General features: G+C 40.3%; 1 protein-coding gene across 2 annotated transcripts in view; it reads right to left on the bottom strand.

Annotated features, from left to right (window-relative positions):
- Nucleotides 1-2,185: 2,185 nt before the first annotated feature.
- The window catches only part of BTLA (B and T lymphocyte associated), a 30,867-nt gene continuing 11,547 nt past the window's right edge, over nt 2,186-21,505 (bottom strand). Inside the window, exons 3-5 of one of the 2 annotated variants that reach the window (XM_061628077.1) lie at nt 6,338-6,481; nt 5,701-5,744; nt 2,186-4,095 (exon numbers count right to left, since the gene is read on the bottom strand). In XM_061628077.1, coding sequence (XP_061484061.1) covers nt 3,826-4,095; nt 5,701-5,744; nt 6,338-6,481 — 458 coding nt within the window. In that variant the 3' untranslated portion in view covers nt 2,186-3,825. The remainder of the gene's footprint in view (nt 4,096-5,700; nt 5,745-6,337; nt 6,482-21,505) is intronic. The other variant, XM_061628078.1, reaches the window with a different exon arrangement.

The following is a 21,505-nucleotide window of genomic DNA, read 5'->3' as shown; positions in this document are numbered from 1 at the left end:
TAGCCCCACACTTCACCTACCTTTCTGTTGTTTTTTGCGGCGCGCGCAGGTCTGCCATCAATCAAGATGGCAGCTGAGGTTTCCCTAAGGGGCTGAAGCCTCTGCCGCCATCTTTATTGATGGCAGCAACACACATGTGTAGCACGCATGCATGCCATCAGCAAAGACGGCAGCAGAGGCTTCAGCCCCTTAAGGAAACCTCGGCCGCCATCTTAATTGATGGCAAATCTGCGTGCCGCAAAAAACAACAGAAAGGTAGGTAAAGCGGGGAGATAGTGGAGGGATGGCGGTCCATGGATGCTGCCACGAATCGTGGAAGTAGAGCGGAGGGCCTCCTGTAGCTCCAGGGGCCGTTGGGCCAGTGCCCCACCTGACCACCCTTTAGAACCGGCCCTGGTAGCGGACCTTTAGTGTTGTGGCACCTACCTTTTGGAATTCCCTTCCCTTAAGTATTAGACAGGCACAATCTCTGTGGTTTTTTTGGCACCTATTGAAGACCTTCCTCTTTTAACAAGCCTTTTAAGTACAGACCTTATCCCAGTCTGCATCTGTGTTGGAATTGCTTTTTAAGATGTTTCTAATGTTTTTTTTATTTTAAAAGATGTTTTTAAAGATTTTTTAAAGATGTTTTGTTTTAATGTATTTTAAAGTCTGTTTTTTAAGATTTTAGAGTATTTTTAACATTTTTGTTTGCCGCCCTGGACTCCTACTGGGTGGAAGGGTGGATTATGATCAGGGCCGATTCTAAAGGGCGGCCAGGTGGGGCACTGGCCTGAGGGTCCCTGGAGCTACAGGGCCCCCTGAGAGGCTCCTCTGCTCACCTTCCACAATCCGCAGCAGCAGCAGCAGATCACAGAGCAGGAGCTTCTGCTGCCCGCCATTCCCATGCCCCACTTACCTGTCTCCTGCCTTTTAACATTGCCCTTAATGAAGATGGCAGCCAAGGTTTCCCCAAGGTGCTGAAGCCCCTGCCGCCATCTTGGTTGATGGCAGAGATGTGCGTGCATAGCACGCACACATGCCATCAACCAAGATGGTGGCAGAGGCTTCATCCCCTTAGGGAACCGTGGCCACCATCTTGGTTAATGGCAATGCTAAAAGACAGGCGACAGGTAGGTGGGGGCCGTGCGCACACACACACACCAGGGCCCGGGGGAAGCTGATGCCCAAGGGCCCCGGCATGCCTGGGGCCAGCTCTGATTACGATTATGATTAACAACAACAGCAAATGTATGGTGTGCAGCCTTAGATGCCTTTTGAGAAGGCTACAAGCAGGACATGAGAGCAATACCCTTCTGTTGTTGTTCCTCAGCAGCTGGCCTTCACTGATATATGACCTCTGAACCTGAAAGTATATACAGACACTGTGACCACTAGCCCTTGATAGCCTTGTCCTCCACGAATTTGCTCAACTTTACCACCCCCTTTATGCCATCAATGATAATCAGAACAAAGAGAACAAAAGGTAGTGAAGATAGGGTTCTTAGTTAGGGCATCTAATCCCATGCTTCAATAGGTGTTCTGTTATCCCACCAATGGTCCATTGCACCAGCAGACACTTGGGAGGAAGGGTGGGTTATAAATTTTAATAAATGATGATGATGATGATGGTAATATACTATTGCATAATGGAGGACCACTTGCATGAGCTGTCGCCCATCATATTACTCGACCCACTCTGAGTCTCAGATGATTATGCAGGTGTTCCCTATGAGTCCACCTGCACATATCTATAGCAAGTAATGGTTTAATTATGAAAATACTAATGCAGAAACCTTACTCTTTTCGGAGCCATTTCAAGGGGGTCCAGGAACAGAAGCAATGAGAATGGGAAGGAGGGATTTTCCTTTGTGTACCAAGGAGAACATGAGAGATATGCTAAGTCAGCTGCCCACTATTTCATATAGGAGGCAACATTTTCTAAATGTGTGTATGGTCTCTCTAAAGCAGGGGTGGGTAACTAGATCCAGTCCCCTCCCCAAAGTCCTTTTGTATGTGTCTCCTAATTCATCTCTGATGCCTGCCTACAGCTCAGTCCTGACATTCACTGTACTGGGTGATAGTACTGGATATGTTAAGACTACTGGTGGACATGGCAGAATCATAGCCAAGTTTTGACCTGAGAACAGCATATAGCTCTCTGATCCAGCAAGCATTTTCAATGTGCCCAGAGTCAACTAGGGATGTTGGAGAATTCGGATGGAAATGGGAGCAGAAATTGCCAATGTTCATTTATTCGTCCCTTATCTAGAATGGAAATCAATCCAGCAAATATGATCAGTATTCACTGTTGTTGTTGCTTTCAGTCCAAAATTGATATGTAATTGATTATGTTCCCCCTGCCCCCATTTGCATTGCAATTCCTTTGCACTGAAACAAATGGGGTAGAATAACATAATGACAATGTATCTTATGGAATTAATTATGAAAATTAGATATGGTATGTTGGGCAGGTATGTACTTTTGCTGCGGTGGACAGTGAGATGAATGATGTAGTTTTTGGTGGAAGGTGAGCTGCAACAGAATGGGAACAGTGCTGCATGCAACAAATACAGGGCAGAGCAGAAAATGATGCCTTTTTACATCCTAGAGTCAACTTAGCCAGGACATGCTACTCCCAGATACCTTCATTACTTTGGCTTTCACTCACCTATTTTTCCAATTCTGAGACATTGATTCTGAGTGTGGTGTCCAGCTGTTCTGGGCTCAGGAGCTAGAGTGTTTTTAGAGCAGCAGCAGCACATAGTAGTATATTAAGGGGGACAGTTCATGTACTATGATGGCAGCCATTTCAGCATCTGCACTAACAGTGAATAACATTCATGTATCTGTCAATCCATAATTTATTATATACATATGTTTATTTTCCAGTTCATTCCTAGTGTAGATAATTACTATAATGTATACAGTAGTTGATCCATTATCCCTATAATTTATTTGCCCAATGTTTTGACTTGCGTCTTTCCTTTTGTTTGGATTACCTAGATAATACCATTCAGTGATATCAATTCTTGAGGGGGGGGAGATCAATTAAATACATGATTAAAGATCTGCTCATTTGGTTTTCATGTAGTTGAAAATTTATACATTCATTCTTCTCACTGAGGGTGCTTCCAAACAACTAGTTCGTTGAGCATTCTCATTCTGATTTGTTTGTAGGGAGATTAGACAACTTTGGCTATTCAATGACCATGCATTCTCATTTGTTTGTGGGGAAGGTCTGTTGGGGAAGGGGGTTTGTTGTGCAAGAGCTCCACATCAGCTTTAATTGTATGACCTGAATTTGCTGGCATGTGATTGAATCCCACTTGAACACAGTGACAGTCTGGAAGCGCACAGAGAATCTCCCGTGGTCTTGTAGTGAACTGGAACTACAAACAAAAATGTTAGAAGGTGCAGTTTCTCCAAATAATAGGTCCTTTTTGTTGTGGATATTGTTAAGCTTTCACCATCTGATTCTATTGAAAGCTAAGTAGGATTGTAGGATGCAGATGAACTATTTGTTTTCTTTGCTGAAGAGATTGAGTAATAGAGTGCTAGACTATTTATGTAATCATCAGTAGTATGGTTTGATTAGGTCAAGGTATGTGGAAACCAGAATTTGCACAGAAACTTATAAAACAGAATTGATAAAATTAGCATGAGACTCATTTTAACAATCCAGAAAAATCAATACCATCTATAAATGAACAAAATGCTCCTAGTAGGATTTGATTGTGTGGTACACATGCACTAAGTAATGATCAGAGTGGAGCTTGTGAGAAAGCTTGTGGAGCCATAGTGGAAAACACAATATGGTGCTAATCACCAAGCAGTTGTTCACACTTAGTTCTTCAGCACAATGTTGGCATATTCTACAGAGCATTCATCTCTCTGAAAAGGTGCTCCATGGCTCAATGTTGCATAAATAAGGGTATCCTTTTCTGGAGGAAAGATCTGGTGGGTATTGGAGACACATTCATCGCATGTAGGATTTGATGCTGCCCTAGTGGCCTTCCAGCAATTGCCTCGATTGCTATAGGCAACATTGCCATCTGGAAGCTGTAGCAAGCAAGGTGCGGCATCACTGCAATGGGCATCTGTATTACTACCCAGCTGGGGGGAAAAGAGAGAGGATAATATATTAATGTAAGAGTGCAATAGATTTGTGTCAGGAAGACATAACACATTGGTCCACTTCAGTTGTTCTGATATTGTAGTAATCATGAGCACACTAGCTTCACCCCTTCTCATTGTTCTTACCACCCTTCATGAGGGTGAAGAGGGAGAGGTGACTATAGGAAGTGGGAAGCCTTCTGTGCTCACAGAGACTCTCTCTACATTTTAGAACCAAGATTTTCCACAAGTAGAGTAGGCTTGACAGAAGCTGCATTCAGACAGCAGTTTATTCCATTGTCCCGATGTTTCTTTGCCTAATAATTTCAATGTTTATTTGATATTTCACACAGTGTAAAAGCCACTTCTGAAATCTCGCGGGATCTAGTGGAAGTCTAGCACTCATTTCTGTGTTAACTGCTTCCAGAAAAAAATCTCTTTGCAGCCCTATTAACCCAGAGAATCACGGGAGTAAAGTGCAAAATTGGGTGTGGCACACTGTCATACTGTTCTTTCCCACAGTTTTCATAGGTGAATCATGGAGAAACAGAAGTGCACATGTGTGGAAAGGGTGAGGGAGTGGCAGCATGCCCAGTGATGTTCATTGATATGTCACACCACACCCACTGGTGTGAATGAAATTTAGTGTGATATGGGAATATATTGGTCAAAAAGCAACAGTTCCATAGAGCAACAGGCACTGCAGGGTGAACAGAATGTTAGAAATCGGGACAGAAGTGCTACCATTATAATCAGTAAAATGAATGCAATAAACCTTATGTCTGAATGCTGCCACAGTCACCTTCCAACTCATGAAGGGGAATGAATTATGATGAGGAGGGCACTCATCTCTATGGCTCCAACTCATGTGATTACTAGGGATGAGGAATTAATTTGATTCAGTTCTCATTTAAAGGTGAGCTGACCTAATTTGCATTTTCTGAAACAATGCATGAACCGAAACACAGCCATCCATGATTATTTGTATTTATTGTATTTACTGTATTATTGTATTTTATTGAATTTAATATGTACGCCGCCTAGAGTGACTCCGGCCAGATAGGCAGCCTAAAAATTAAATTATTATTATTATTATTAAAAATTAAATTATTATTATTATTATTATCCTTTGTAATTCACACTTCTCTGAATTTTGCAGTGCAGTTCTCCAGTAATGTGGACAAAAATGTGGACAGTAAAGTAATGTGGACAAAAATGAATATACTTGAGTAAACTGTCCATAAAAATGCATATATTAGTGAAAATAACCTTAAAGTGATTTAGATTAGGGAAAATTACTTTGCAAAATTGTGTAACTGTTCCCCCAGGCACCTGGTTGGCCACTGTGAGAACAGGATGCTGGTCTAGATGGGCCACTGGCCTGATCCAGCAGGCTCTTCTTATGTTCTTATGTAAGGGAAAATTGCACACATATAATAAAAGAAATTAACTGATAAATTTTCATGAGGACTTAAAAATGGCAAAGTAATGTGGAAATGTGGAGAGCTGAAATAGTGAGAAACTGAGAAAAACTTAAGTTGGTATATTTTGCCCATCCCTAGTGATCACCAAAAATTAAATAAGCATTTCACTAAACAAACCTACCACATTCATTTCAGTTTGTGACGTTGATGAATCCTTCTTTTTCACTGGAAAGGAAAAGAAAAATTGCAGTACATTGATGAAACAACTTCCTGCGATTTCTTCATGGTACAAAACAAAAATATGGCTATTGAGAGTGCCCTGCCTCATAAAATGGGGATCAAGGAAATCCTTACTAAATTTCACTAGTAAGCCTGAACTGTCCCGCTTTTACAAAGAGAGGCAGGCACTAAATATTTGAAATAAATTTGATCCAAGACTATTAGTTTCAGAAGAAAGAAACTTCTGAATAGTTGTGAGAATATAGAATGTGGAGTTGGTTAAAGATACTTTGCTGCCTGAAGCAGAGCAGCATGGTGCCCCCCGACACCCCCTCAGGTCAAGGTGCACAGTATCCAAGGCTGGCCAAGATGTTTGACACTTGAGGCATAATAATAACAAATTTAGAAATAACAATTTGCTGCCTTTTTATGACACTCAGAATAATTTGTTTAAGGCAACTACCTTACTCTGCCTAAGGGTAAGGCTGGTCCTGGCAGTAAGAGAAATTAAAGACATTTGGGTGGTAGAAGTCAAAAGAGCTGAATATCTCTGCCCAGGGGAAAGAAGGGAAGGCTGAAGAGATCTGGAGAGAGTTCACCTTGATACCTCCTGATGAAATACAGCAGGCCCAAGCAGCTCAAAATGAGGAGGCATAGTGGTCCCACGGATATCAGCAAATAAATAATCATCTTGCTCTTTTCAGGTGCTCCATGATCGGCTGTAGTATTAGCATCTTCAGAGTCTGTTATGTTATTGCAAGCTATATTATTGTTGTTATAACTTTTTATTAAAAATTGTTAGTCACCTAATGCCAAAGCCTCTAGGTGATGTATGTTAAATATATCTCAGTATAACAATACAGCTATCAATCAATAAACACATACAATGAACCAAGCAGCTAAACCCCCCTTGCCAAAGGAGGACTCACCATCAGTTAACTTAATGGGGGAAAATAACCAACATGATAGTAATTTGCTTGATCAAGGATGGTCTCACAACGGTCATTGAGAATACATTAAAGTCTCTTGATGTTCTTAGTACAGTCTAGAAAGCTGGAGAAGCTATAACAAAAGCCAAACTACAGGTTACACAGGGAATTTGTGATCAGACATCCCAATGTTTTCTAAGAGTTAAAAGCAACCATAGAGGGTAGCACTGAGGAGGGGGTGTTTAACCAGAATAGCTCCCCCAAGCTGGTATTAGAGCTCGAGTATCCAGAGTTAAGTCTGCCCCTGCAACTGTTACAAGTGTTTAAAAAGAAAAAGCCAGGAGATCCTCTTATGGAGCTTTCACATATCATATACCTGGGACCTGATAGCAGCAACCAGATAGGTTCACTTGACATCTTCCCTGCCCCACCCTCTGCACTGAAAGGATGTGTGAGAGAGATAATGGAGCCACATGCTTTGTGGCCACCACCACACCATCTGTGCATTTGAAGCATGTCAGAAGAGGCTCTAGAAGTGTACCAATATATGCGCAGTGTGCACAGAACTCCACATGAAGGGTAACTGTGGCCCAGGCAGGTTTCTCTCTCATTTAGAGGAGGTCTATACATATGCATTGGTAGGTACAGAGAGCCCTTTCAACACACTCCAAAAGCATGGATGATGGGAGCATTTCCAGTGGGCACAACATTAGCAGGGGGTAAGCTAGCCCACTCAGCCCTTACTCCCTTTCAGTGTATAGGGGGATGATCATGTGGGGGAAAAAACCTTGCCCAAAGTATTATAGAAAGTATTATATATGATTGAGCGCGTGGGGACAAGCAGTTCTGTAGCATGCAATCAGAGAACTGAAACTGAGAGTCAAAGTAAGCGTGAGGTTAAACTCATCTGTGAATCCTGTGCTTGAGATTCGTTTCCTCTTTTTCATAAAACAAACAAACCAATAGCAGTCACAGGGATGGGTGCTGATCCTGATTGGGAGTGGAGTGGGGTAGGAGAGTGTGGACCTTTTGAAAATTGCTTCCCTGAAGCTGCTATTTGCAAAAAAATAGCACTTTTGGGGTAAACTAGCCTCTTCAGAGGGAGATTATTTTTGGTGGGAAAACAATGTAATGGTGGAAATAGGACAAGTGTCCCCTTTCATGTTAGTTTTAATCCAGATATGAGGGCAGGGTGGGTAATTATGACTATTTTTTTACTTTTAAAAAAAGAGAAGAATCCCAAGTGTGGGTGTCAAAAGTCACATTTAGCGTGACTTACAGAACTGAAAAAATGAAGTTTCTGAGAGCAGTTGTGGTAAGAGTTGCACTTGCCCAGTGTTAGGTTTGCTTGCTAGGTTTACGTCAGTCTCCAATGGCATAATTTTGTTTCAGTAAAAATGACTACATAGGCCATTTCTTGAGCTCAAATGTACGTTCTGGTCATTGTGACTCTTTTATTGAATTTACATGCAGAGAAAGTTCAAATACCAATTTGAGTCATCTGGATGCCACAACATGTGCAGTTTGGCATGCGTGCAAGTTTCACTTCTTTGTGCTACATACTGTTTGGTGGATGACTGATAATGCTGCTGCTATGCACATCAACTAGTTCACAAAGAAGGGAACAATGATGTTGGTGTGTGTTGAATAGATATTTTCTTTGTCACTGTAGTGCTTCTGTTTAAGTGTTTTCTTCAATTATCCAGGGAAATTCAGTTAAGATTTGGAAACCCAAAATATCATAAAGCAAGGAACAATGGAGCAACTTGTAATCTCAGTGGCCAATATATGATTTGCATTACAATCAGACATAGTTAAAAGATCAGACATCTGGTTCCATAAATCATTTGTGGGCCATTTCCAGTGGGATGTGTCCTACACTACCGTTCCGCTTGCACAACTGGAACTTCCCCCTCTTCTCCTCTCACTGCACACCCTCTAAATTTGGTCCAGGGGGTTGCTAGGTTTATGTCAGTCTCTAATGGCATCATTTTGTAACGTTTTCAGTAGCAATAACTACATAGGCCATTTCTTGAGCTCAAATGTAAGTTCTGGTCAGTGTGACTCTTATTGAATTTACATGCAGAGAAAGTTCAAATATCCCTTTGGAGCAGATTTTGGGGGAACACAGGGAGAAGAGAGGAAGGGAAAGTATCATTTTGCCAGTGGAACTCCACTCATACAGTGCTGGATACAGTCCATTGTATTTTCACAAGCAACTCAAACTGGCATTAAACCTACTGGGTTGTATCCACCAAGCAACCTGTTCCACTAGTGCAAGAATTTATGCTTGTACACAACAGAACTTTTCCCCCTCTCCTCCCCGCCCCTAAATGTGTTCTGGGGTTCTCTCAAACCCCTGGAACAGATTTGAGGAGGGAGCAAGGCATGTGTGGGGGAGGAAAGGGTGGAAGTTCCATTGCAGAACATAAATCCTTGAGCTAATGGAACCAGGACATTAGATATCTCCCATTGTTCCTGTAAGTTCCAAGTGCCCTCAGGAGAGAGTACTAGTTTTACCGGTTCATATTTTTAGTTACTGTAGTCTTAGCTCATCTTATCATTAACTTAGTTGGCTTATGTACATATACACACTATGAAGTTCTGTCAAATTCTTTTAAAATCCTATGATCTTCCTAGTGTGTGTGTGTGTGTGTGTGTTTTATATTCTATTTTAGCATTTCTATAATACCATGAAACTTTGTATAATAAACCGGTGTGTTCATTTCAGTTACAGTTTTGAGTTTGTGGCTTTTCCATTGGCCATACTTTGCTCTTTGTTCCACTGGGTTGTTGCTGACCAAACTGAATCAGGATTAAAGGATCCAATGAAGGTTGATATATGGGCCAGAATTTGGCATGATGTGCATCGACCCTTATTGGATCACCTGATTTACACTTTGCAGCAGAAGAGATGCAGGCCAGGAGGCGAATGGTTGATCCTTCTCCTGCAGCCTGATTCATAGGAAGATAGGATGTTGCCTTACACTGAGTCAGACTACTAGTCTACCTAGCTTTAAATTGTCTACACTCACTGCCAGTGGCTCTCCAGGATTTAAGGTGAGGGGTACTACTTGGAGATGCCAGGGATTGAACCTGGGGCCTTCTGCATGCAAGGAAGACACTCTACCACTAACTAACAGCTCTTCCCCTAATTCCATTCCACCAAGTAGCTTCCTCCTCCCATCAATTTCTAGAGAGAAGCCATGCTTGTAAGGTGAACACATATCTGTCAGTAGGACCCAAACAGTGTGTGTGTGTGTGTTCTGATATAGTATAGGCCTAGGGTTGCCAGGTCAGAAGCATCCCAAATTCTGAGATTTAAGGGGTTGACCCTAGAGATGTCACAGGGGTGGGTCTTAGTGATGTCACGGGGCGGGCCCTAGTAATGTCATTAAGCATGATACATTAAACATCAACCACAGTTGCTTGGAGCATACCACTTAAACAGAACAAAAATCTCTGATTAGAAATTAAGAGAAATCTTAGCTAAAGGAGGGTGTTTCCAGGTCCAGCTGAAGTGACAGGATCATTCCTTCTCACCTGCTTCAGGAGCTTGGACAGGGAACATTTAATCTAGTCCACTTGCTTCTGGCAAGAAGGGTTTAAGTGTCCTCAGGCCAGGCCACTCACCAGAAGACCATTGTAGGAAGAAGGGAGCCTAGTGTTGTGGAGATGCTAGTTGGGAGCACTCAAGAGTAAAGATGAATGCCCCTGAAGACTGCAATTCTAAACACACTTACTAAGGGACTAAGGCCCATAGAACTCAATAGGACTTACTTCTGAGTAGATATGGTTAAGATTGTGCTGTTGGTAAGGCTTGACTAAAGATCCTCTGCAAAGATATCCATATCCAAGCAGGGTTGGCAACCCCCTGCCTGGAATGCCTTGCCCCTGCCTTGCAACATGGCTGTTCCAAACTTCTTTACAGACTTGACCCTTCACTGGAGAGAGAGGTTTGAGAAATGAGTAAGAATATTATCTGCCTTTTCCTGCCTACCATGTGGGCTGCTATAAACTCACTTTGACAGCCAACCTAATTCCAGTGAGTAATGACTGACAGAGAAAAAAAAACACACATTGTTTGGTCTACCCTCACAGTCAGTAGCTTGGGAACAACAGCAATTGCAGCCACACTTTCTAGTATGTGAATTCTTTTTTACCACTAATGGGCAAGAAACAAACCATCATGCAACCAACAAGGTTCATCATCAGTGGATTTAAGGGGGTTGAGCTGAGCACATGGAACCACTGTTGTTACTTCTATGAATGTAACGGAATGAGGTCAGAGGTAAATGAAATGCTAATAAAACAAAACAAAAGACAGTGATGATTTCCTAAATCAATACCATACCAACCACAGTAAGATTCCTATGAGTAAGGCAGAAAACTCAGCATCCTACAACCAGGTAGGGTTCCTAATCAAAACCCAAAACTAAAAGAATCCTGGCAGCCAAGATCACAGAAATTCCCATGCAGCCCAGCCTGACGCTGCTGTTAGTACAGAATGCTGTGGCACAATTGCTGACATGAGTGAGACCCTACCACCACATAATACCTCTCCCTGAAATCTGTACTGGTTGCTGATTTGCGACCAGGCCAAGTTCAAGGTGTGCTTTCCATGTTACAGGTGGCACATAGTACTTGTTCTGCTCTTGTAAGAAATCAGTCCTTTAGTGTGGTAGCACCTACGCTTTAGAACTCCCTGCCTACTGACATTAAGCAGGCACCTCCATTGTGCTCTTTTCGACACTTGCTGAAAACATTTTTGTTTAGGCAAGCCTACCCAGGCATGCAGAAGCTATTAATTTTTTTATCTGTTTTTAACTCGTTGGTTTTATTACTTTGAATGTTTTGAAATACCTGTCTTTAACTGTTTTTGCCAATCATTTTATTGTTTTAATTCTTTCTGTAAACTGCTTTGAAGTTTTTTTTTTTTACAATAAAGTGGTATATAAATGTTGTAAATAAAATACATAAATAAATTTTGGAGTCCCTTGGGTCTCTTTCCTCTCTTAGGAACAAAGGAATCTACCTTATAGTGACTCAGGCCATTTGGTACCATCTAGCTCATTACTGATGATATGGACTAGCATTGGTTCTCCAGGATTTTCAAGCAACAGTCTTTTCCAGAGATTAAATTCTGTACCTTTGCATGCAAAGCATGTGCCCTACAACTGAGCTCCAGCCCTTCCCATTTAAAAATTATCTTTTAAAATTGTTCTTTTCAATTCACTAATGAATAATGCACAGCATACCCAGGGCAGATCCACACCACTCATTTAAAGCATATTTAACACACATTTGAAGCACATGGATCCCACCACAGAATCATGGGAACTGTAGTTTGTTAAGGGTGATGGGAACTATAACTATGAGAAGAAAATTATACTTCCCAGGATTCTTTGGGGGACGTCATGCACTTTAAATGCAAGTTGGATGTGCTTTAAATGTATTGTGTGGATTTGCATTACTTCATAAACTTTGCCTGCATATAAATTGTTTTAATTAATTTTTTAAAATGGAAATCAGCTACAAAATTTACTTGATGACCATGGCCTACTCACTATCTCTCAGCCTAATCTGCCCCACAGGGTGAAAACAACAGAGGGGGACCATGACCACCCCAAGGAAGAAGGCCACACTTAAAATGTAGAGGAAATAGTGATGTACAACTATGGTGTGAAATTAGATACTTATCAAGACATAGTATGAAGAAATATTTACATAAGCATCTGTGAAAGATGTTTATTATTTACACAACAGGTAAACATATTTATAGTGTAATCCTATGCATGTTTACTCAGAAGCAAGTCCCAATGTATTCAGTGGGGCTTATTGAAACAGGGAAGCGTGCACAGGACTGCAACCTCAAATGATAAGGAACTTTATTCACCCAACCCAAAATTCAGAATCATGCCACTTTAAGCTGTTTTGCAACTGTTTTATACTTGTTTTATGTTATGGGATTTTTATTTATTATTTATTTATTTATTTATTTAATTTGTATCCCATCCTTCCTCCCAGCAGGAGCCCAGGGCATCAAACAAAGCACTAAAACACTTTAAAACATCATAAAAACAGATCTTAAAATACATTAAAAGAAAACAGCATTAAAAACTTTTTTTAAAAAACAACTTTAAAAAGGGGTTAAAAACATTATTAAAAACATATTAAACAATTCTGACACAGATGCAGACTGGGATAGGTCTCAATTTGAAAGGCTTGTTCAAGTCAAGTCAAAAAATGTTTATTGTGCTAGCCATAAGCCATGACAAATACTGTACAAAACTTTAATATTGAATATAAACAAAGACATAGAAAATATACATAATAAAAATTAACAAGCAGAGTCTCCCTGGCAGTTAATTGCTATGTAGTCTAATTCTTTTTTTCTGATCTTTTTTGCCGCAAGGGCAAAAAGAGCCACCTTGTGGGTCACGTAGCTGTTAACATCACTCAGGAGATATAAGGTCTCCTCCAGGGAGTTCCCATTTCCCTGGGACAACAAAGGTTTAATAAATCTCTCTCTTGGGTGATCGTAAAGAGGGCATCTTAACATGTAATGCACAATATCCTCCACCTCTCCTAGATCACAAATACACAGTCTTCTTTCAAATGGCACTTTCTGATAACGACCATCCAGTACCGCTGTAGGCATAACTTGGAACCGAAGTTCCATGAAAGCAATTCTTAAGGGGGCTAGCCTTAATTTAGTCAGATAACAAGCTCTAAAATGTTCTGTTTTCACTAATGCAAAATAAGTAGAAAATCTGGATTTTTTGATTAGACACAGATCTCTTTTAGCGTCTATCCAAAGGAGCCAGTCCCTTAGGTGTCTTTTTTCTATGTCCACGAGATATTTTAGCTCGGGAAGATGGTAGCTATTTAAGAGGTTATGGGACATTAACTTCCAGTTATGGTTATTTTCTAACTCCTTATAACACAAAGTTGGTAAACGTTCCGTTATCAAAGAAGCAATTCGCTTAAAATAATTCAAGCGGAGCCACACAGCTTTTATCTTTATAGATGGCCAGCCAGTTTCTGTTCTCAAGAAAGCTGCAGGTGTTCCTGGGGGTAAGGAGTATAGTTTTCTAAAGAATTTATTCTGCACTATTTCCAGGGTTGTGATCACATTCGTATCTGCTCCCCATACCTCTACCCCATAGAGCATTTGTGTGACTACTTTACTGCCAAAGATCTTTAAGGCAGGTTCGATCAATTGTCCACCCTTATTATAATAAAATTTCATTAAGGCTCCAATTGTTCTCTCTGCTTTCAGCTTAATCATCTCACTATGCCGTTTCCACGAAAGGGACTCGCTGAAAACTATCCCTAAATATCTGAATGAGCGGACTTGTTCTAAGACCTGTTGATCCAAACACCATTTATACCTTGGATTACGTTTGCCAAAGACCATAATTTTAGACTTAGAGTAGTTTATCAATAGATTCTCATTTTTACAGTAAGTGCTGAATGAGTCAAGGAGGTTTTTAAGGCCCAAACGAGAAAGAGAAATAAGTACCAAGTCATCTGCATACATTAAAATAAAAATCTTTCTATTGCTAATTGCTGGTGCAGGCGAATCTACTCGAGCTAACCATGGGACCAGATCATTGATATAAATATTAAAAAGAGTGGGAGCCAAAATGCATCCCTGCTTCACCCCTCGTGTAGTTTTCAAAGCTTCAGTTAATGCACCCTTTAAGCCAATTCTGATCCTCAGTTCTGTGTTGCTATACAACTCTTGAATCAACTGTAAAAGTCTACGATCCATCTCAATGCTTTGTAATTTCTCCCATAGTCTGGATCTGTTGATTGAGTCAAAAGCTGCAGTGAGGTCAATAAAGGCAGCATACAGATGTCTTCTGTTCTTAGTGTATTTCGCTATAATATGATTTAAGACAAAGCATTGGTCAATCGTGCTATAACCTCTTCTAAACCCTGCTTGTTCTTCCTGGATAATCAAATTATCTTGCAGCCAATCAGTTAGTTTTTGCAGTAAATATCGAGCATATATTTTTGAGGGGATGTCTAACAAACTGATTGGACGATAGTTTTGTGGGTCATTTCTATCCCCTTTTTTATAGATTGGAAATATTATGCTTGTTTTCCATCCGAGAGGCATTTGACCAGAGCTGTTGATTGTGGTGAATAATCCAACCAGGATGGGTATCCACCAGTCTACATTTTCTGTAAAGAGTTCTGGGGGAAGCATATCTTCTCCTGGTGCTTTTTTAGTTTTCAAGGATGCAATAAGCGTCTTTATCTCATGTGTAGTTACTGGATGCCACTCAGGTAAGTTATCAAAGTTTTTAGATATCTCAATCTCTGCACTATCATTAGGTTGACCACCAAATAAGTTAGTAAAGTGCTTAATCCAGGAAGAAGCAGGGACTGCAGCCTCCGAGGTAGATCTTATTTCCTTTAATCCTCGTGCAACCAGCTCCCAGAATTTACCTTCATTGTGTTCCCTTACTGTTTGTTCCAATTCTTGCCACTGAGTTTTTATATATACCCCTTTCTTATTTTTAAGTAAACTTTTATATTCCGTCCTACATTTAATTAACTCTTCCGTTTTCTCTTTTGAAGGTTTCTTACAGGATTCTCTGATTTTTTTTTTTAATACTTTCTTAGCCTTCCTACACTCTGCATCAAACCAGCCGTGTTGGAATATCTGTTTACTTTTATCTTTAGTTGTTATTAAACAAGGTCTAAGTTCAGTAACTATTTGCTGGAAAATATCTATATGATTCGCTGAGTTATCCCCAAATTGTTGTCGCCTGCTCATCAGAAAATTGTTTTGTAGTTTTTGCTGGATGTTACTACTTAATTTGTTAGACCATTTCAGTCTCCTTTCGCCCAGCATTTCCCCGGTAAGATTAGTTGTATCTGTTATTGGCATCCGTTCCAACAAGGGATTTAAAGTCACCACTAAGGGGAGATGATCGCTTTCTGTTCTTCCAAGAATTTCAAAAGCACTTACTAAAGGGAAAAGTGAGACTGAAACCATTATATGATCGATAACACTGGCACCCAAATTGCTCAGATAGGTATAATAACCTTCAGTTATGTCCAGTGGACTCCCATGCAGCGAATATAAATTTTGATGGTATATAAATTCTAAGAATTTAAGACCTTGTTGATTGTATTTGCTGTCCATCGAGGTGTGGGGAGTTAGAAAGATCTCTTCCAGATCTAAACCGAAGGGATGAAAGAAACCTTCTGAAATTGCCCCAATTCGGGCATTAAAATCCCCGCAGATTAGAATATATGCTTGCAGGAACTTCTGATCTATCTGTTCCAGTAAAGATACTAAATCCTTCCATATCTTGGTAACGGTTACAGGGTTGTTAGACGGTGGAAAATATGTGTTTATGCAGAAGAAGGGGTCTCCAGTCTCTGTTTTTAATTGTACTGGAAGAAGATAGTTGTTTTGAGATTCCAATTTAACCAACTGGGATTCTTCGATTAATTCCAGCGATAAGAAGGACACCAGTCCACCACTACCTCTGCCCTTCTTGAATTTCTTTGTGGCTGGTAGATAGAATGATTTGTAACCCCGCAGCAGTGGAGAATTGAGTTCATTAGTCCAAGTCTCCTGTAAGCAGACTATATCATATAGTTGGAGCATCTCAATAAATTCTTTATCTGCCATCTTATTTTCCCAACCTGCCACGTTCCAAGAGATTATCTTTAACCCTTTATATTTTGTATCAAGTCATTTAGAATAGTCCAAAGAGGTTTTAGGAGAGTAATCTCTGGGCTTATTATTATCACCCTTGATCCAATATTTATCTTTAATATGGATCATGTGTTGTGTTCTCCAATTTTTCTGGTTGTGGGTATGTGTTTGCAGCCTGATGTTATTTGGGTACGTTACAAATTTGGGGAGCTCGTATCTCTGATTCCTCCAGCCTCTATTTTCCCCAGTGTTATATTCCAGCCATCTTTTACTTCCAGTCTTTGGAATCCAAGTGGAAATATTATGATGCCCTTGAGAGGACTTGTTTGGTGTTCTTATGAGTTCAAATAGTAGCCCTCTGTTGGAAAACCTATGTAATAGGGACCAGAAATTGTACCCTAACTCCGAACTCCGAAATGTGAGCTCGATGCTTCCCAATTGACCAAAAGAGGGTAGACATTTGCAAAAAACTCCTTTTCTTATGTCAAGGGCTGTTCCCAATATAGATTGAATATCAGTTAGGAGTTCTTTCCACGAACTTAATCTCCCTCCTGATTTTCTCACTAACCAGTTGTGGATGATCACTTGAAAGTCATTCGGTATTCTTTCCTTTGATCTAATCCTTTTCTTATAAAAAGGGTTGTATTTACTCCTTTTCCTTCTATTGTCTTTATAGTTGTATTTTAGGGGATGTGATGATTCACTGAGTTCCTCGGTTGCCTCCCATCTACGTTGCTGAACCATACGGGGAGACTGTTGGTGAAACTTGACTGAACCATCTTCTTCTGATGGAGTTTTCAGGGTTTGCTTAAAAATATTAGGTGGGCAACTCATGTTTTCCACTATCAGTGGAGTAGAGGCCTTATCTGAATATTTATCAATTATTAAAAGTCTTGGGTCGGAGGGTGTGAGATTTAAAATGGAAACATCGTTATTGCTGAGAGCTTGCTCTTGGTTACCAACATAAGGGAATGTCTCTGAGTGCTTGTTCCAGTCTTCAAGTATATCTTTTAGTTGTTGAGTTGTTGTGTTTTGGTCGAAATCCTCCTTATGCCGAATATCTCTAACTGCTTGTTCTTTCTGTGGCACGGTGTCCTCCAAACCTTGAATAGTAAAATTTGTCTGAGGGGCTATCGTCAAAATTCCCAACTCTACAAGGGCAACTAAAGTTCCAATGGTAGCTTTCAGGCCAGAGACTTCCTGCTGCAGTTTATCCATGTTATGAAAAATTTTTTCCGTTGTCTGCTTGGTTAAAAAACATTGATCTCTTAAAATTTCCCATGAGGAAGGAGTTTCTTCCTCGTTTTCTCCCAAAACTAAATTGCCTGAGTTTTCCTTTAAAGAATCTAGAGTTTCTTTGCTTACTGTAAGTTGTGTTTGTCTACAAAATTGGAAAGTGTCTTCTCTCAAATCAGGATCAGTGGACCAGTTTGTTGGACTTTCGTTATAGGAATGCTTGTCTGAGTTTCTTCTATCTTCTAGATGATCTCCTGTCTCAGTTATAAAACTGGTGCTGTCAAAGAAACCCAGACTCTCCATAGGTGTTAATTCTGGAGTTCTTTGGTCCAACTGCTGCTCTTTTACTTTTGCTGTAGGTTTATTACTTTTAATTATCCCACAATAGTCTAATATTGATTTTTGGATTAGATTAGGAGTTGAGCTGTTAATTATAGTACTACGGCTTTGAGCACGCGTGGTCACCATTTTGTACCCGTCAGGTGAATTTCAAAGAGTGAAATATGCTTAAACAGCACTAATTTCTCTTCACCTCCTAGCACTCTGTTCTGATTTCAATAAAAGATACTTTGGCAGATGCAATGTTAAAGAAAGGAGTCAAGGCTTTGTAGGAGTGAGAGACTAATTAGTTTGTAATATGCGAGGGGGGTCGTGACGTCAAAGCTGTTAAAGGTCCATGTAGAATTACTCCTTCCAACTCACAAAAATGTTTCTACCCCCTTATGTAGTTTGTAGTTCAGGTTTACTTCTGCTCTCGTGCTCCTACGAGTAAGAATTCAGTTTAGTGTTTTAGAACTCTTCTCTCTCCGTTGAAATTGCAGCTACATTGATGTTTATATTAATTAAGTGAGGTGCCGAGCCGCTGGGAAAAAGATAATAGAGAGTACCTGTGTATGTGCGCTGGAATTACGTCTATTCCACTACAGAGATGTACTTGAAAAGAAACTGGAGCTTCCTTGCTTCCTTGCGATACAATAAAGAAGCAGTCGATGTTTTCAGCTTGCTGTTCCTGTGTGTTCCCCTCCTCCAGGTCTCAACATAAACTGCTTTGTAGCTTATCTCTCCGGTTTCTCACTTTTCCTTTCAGATGTTTTCAAAAGCCCAGGGAAGATAGAGGAGTTGTCTTACTCCTATATTGAGTCCGTTCACTTTAGATAACTCACAATGGCCAAAGATATAAAATTAATATAGGAGCCGAGTAATCATTCAACCGACTCAGTCGCCATCTTGGCCCCCACCCCTTGAAAGGCTTGTTGAAAGAGGAAAGTCATCAAAAGGCACCGAAAAGATAGCAGAGATGGCGCCTGCCTAATATTCAAAGAGGGAATTCCACAGAGTAGGTGCCGCCACACTAAAGGTCCGCTTCCTATATTGTGCAGAACTAACCTCCTGATACGATGGTATCTGCAGGAGGCCCTCACCTGCAGAGCGCAGTGATCAACTGGGCATATAAGGATTTATTTAATGGATTTATTTCTTGTTGGGAGCTGCCTTGGTTTCCAATCAGCAACCCTACCTCACAGGGTTGGTGGAAATACTCCATATATACACACATTGGAGATGTAAAAATACATACACCCCATATAGTTTATTGCCAAACCAGTTGGTCATTGCAGAACTTTTTTTAAAAAAAAATCTGTATTAGTTTCCTGCAGAATAAAAGCAGTGACACTGCCTAATTGATTAAAAAAATAGGGGGTGAGAAAGATTTGCAACATAGTCAGTTGCTGTGTTCACTCAAAAGTCCCACTGATTTGCAGCACAATCCTAACCATGTCTACTCAAAAGTAAGTCCTATTGAATCCAATGGGGTTTACTCACAGTTATGTGGGATTAGCATTGCAGCTTTACTTCCAGAAAAGTGAGTACCAAATTAAAAAGCTGCATATTGGGAAGGTTTTCAAAACAGGCAATGAATTAGACAAATAAACTGCCCTCTTCAGAGCCCAGGAAAATTTAAACTTGTTTGACTCCTTATAATTAGAAAAGTATAACACATTGTAATGGCATCATAGGATCCACATACACTTTTTAATTTCTGTTCAAAACTTATTTGAAAGATAAAATGTATATGTTATTTTTGCAAGTAATTAAAAAAACCTGCATATAAAATTGTATTATAATTGTATTATAATCATCACTGAAATTGTTTACTGTTCAGGCTTACCAAGATCCTGCTGTGATCTTCTGTTCTAGATCTCCTGCTTGATTACTGTGCAGCACAAAGAGAAAGGTGTTCTTGCTGATGCTGCAAGCTATAAACTTACTCAACTCATGATATGCTGACAAGCAGGAAAAGGCAGTTATTTTCATGACTTGCAATGGGTTCTAGTTATTGCCTGGAGTTCAACAAATCCCTTGTCAATCACAATCCTGATGTCACTTATTGGCTAAAAACCTGAAAGGGTGGGGAATCGAACAGCTGACTATTAGCTCATTTAACAGAAGTTGGGGTGTGTGTGACATTTTGGTGTATAGAACCAAATCACCCAGGAACTTAATTTTTTAAAATGAAAACTGAATCCAGAGATTGGGGTGACTCACCCATAGACCCAGAGAGTACCCCAAAAACCCAGAATCTCCAGGTAAAAATTAGAGACCTGGCAACCTATGGCCCCAGAACATTATGTGAATAAATGAGCTATGTTTTGGGTTTCAGAATGTATAGAAGAACTCTAGACCCCAGGGGCAAGAAAGAGGGTCCAAAGGGAACTTGCCACTCCTATCTCATTAATAGATATTACTTGCCATATTTGGGATATAAATACAAAGTAGGCAGCTGGAAAAGCAAGGAGCTTAAATGAAGGGAAATTCCAGAAGTTAAAGACTCGAATCAATTCTACATTTTTTCAAAACTGACAAAGGGACTGGGAGAGGGAGCATTGTATGACAACTTTGTACTGGGCTGAGCCCAGAAAAATGCTTGGTCTCTGGCTGGAATTCCAGTGGAGGTAAAAATGGTTGGATGCAGTAAGGGGGAAGCTGCATTTGCAATGGGCAAAAGGCCACTGACACAAAGTTATGCAGTGCTGCAGCATACATGATAGTTTCACTCAATCCTTGGCCAAAGTATATAAATGAATCTAAGTTATGTTTTCCCATGTTCAGAGCAGATGTCCATTTATGGCTCTACAGTTTCTTTTTTTCATAAAAGGAAATACAGAGCAGTTTCCAAAGCTAGACAATATTATCCAAAGGCTTTCATTCTGTCTCCCAAGGAAGTTTTCCTTGGTCTTTTTTCTACAAAAATGATTTATTTACATCTGCACACACACCCATCCACACACACACATATATCTGCCTTTCTCCAAGCATGGCTTTCAAGGGAGCTTATGCACAAAATTTTACATTATGCTGTTTATTATGAGTCAGCTGGAATCAGAGGGAATTTAAAATTTATATGATGTCAGTTGTATAAGTTACCCTTCTATACAAAGGAGATTCTCTGGATTATATCGAGTGTTAGTCTCAGACTAGACCTACTGACATTAATGCACATGACAAACTTAGGCCCATTACTTTCAGTGGGTTTATTCTGAACTTAACTTTGTTGGATACAACCCTCTGCTCCTACAGTAGCTAAACACTTCAGTATAGATTATGTTGCCTACTCAGGTTCACTGTGACATCAAAGCAGTTCAGCCAATGGCATCAACAAAGGCTGAGCAAAAGATCAGAGGCAGAAGAGATGAGGGATGCGCATAGATAGCTGGAAAGGAACATGCCAGAGATGCATATAGAAGAAGAAATGAAATCAAAGTCCAGATGAAACTTTGATTGTGTTTTTGATGCTGAGCAAAACAACAACAAAAACAAACTGCCACTGGACAGCAAGCACCAGGAGAATGACTGGATTGTCTGCTTATTTTTTCTCATCTTTCTAACCACAGTGCCCACCCCTGCTGGCCACTGGCTGA

Source organism: Rhineura floridana, chromosome 5 (assembly GCF_030035675.1).
Source record: "Rhineura floridana isolate rRhiFlo1 chromosome 5, rRhiFlo1.hap2, whole genome shotgun sequence".
In the NCBI taxonomy this organism is placed as follows: Eukaryota; Metazoa; Chordata; class Lepidosauria; order Squamata; family Rhineuridae; genus Rhineura; species Rhineura floridana.
The sequence above is the reverse complement of the archived record's forward strand: the minus strand, read 5'-3'. Positions and strand labels throughout refer to the sequence as shown.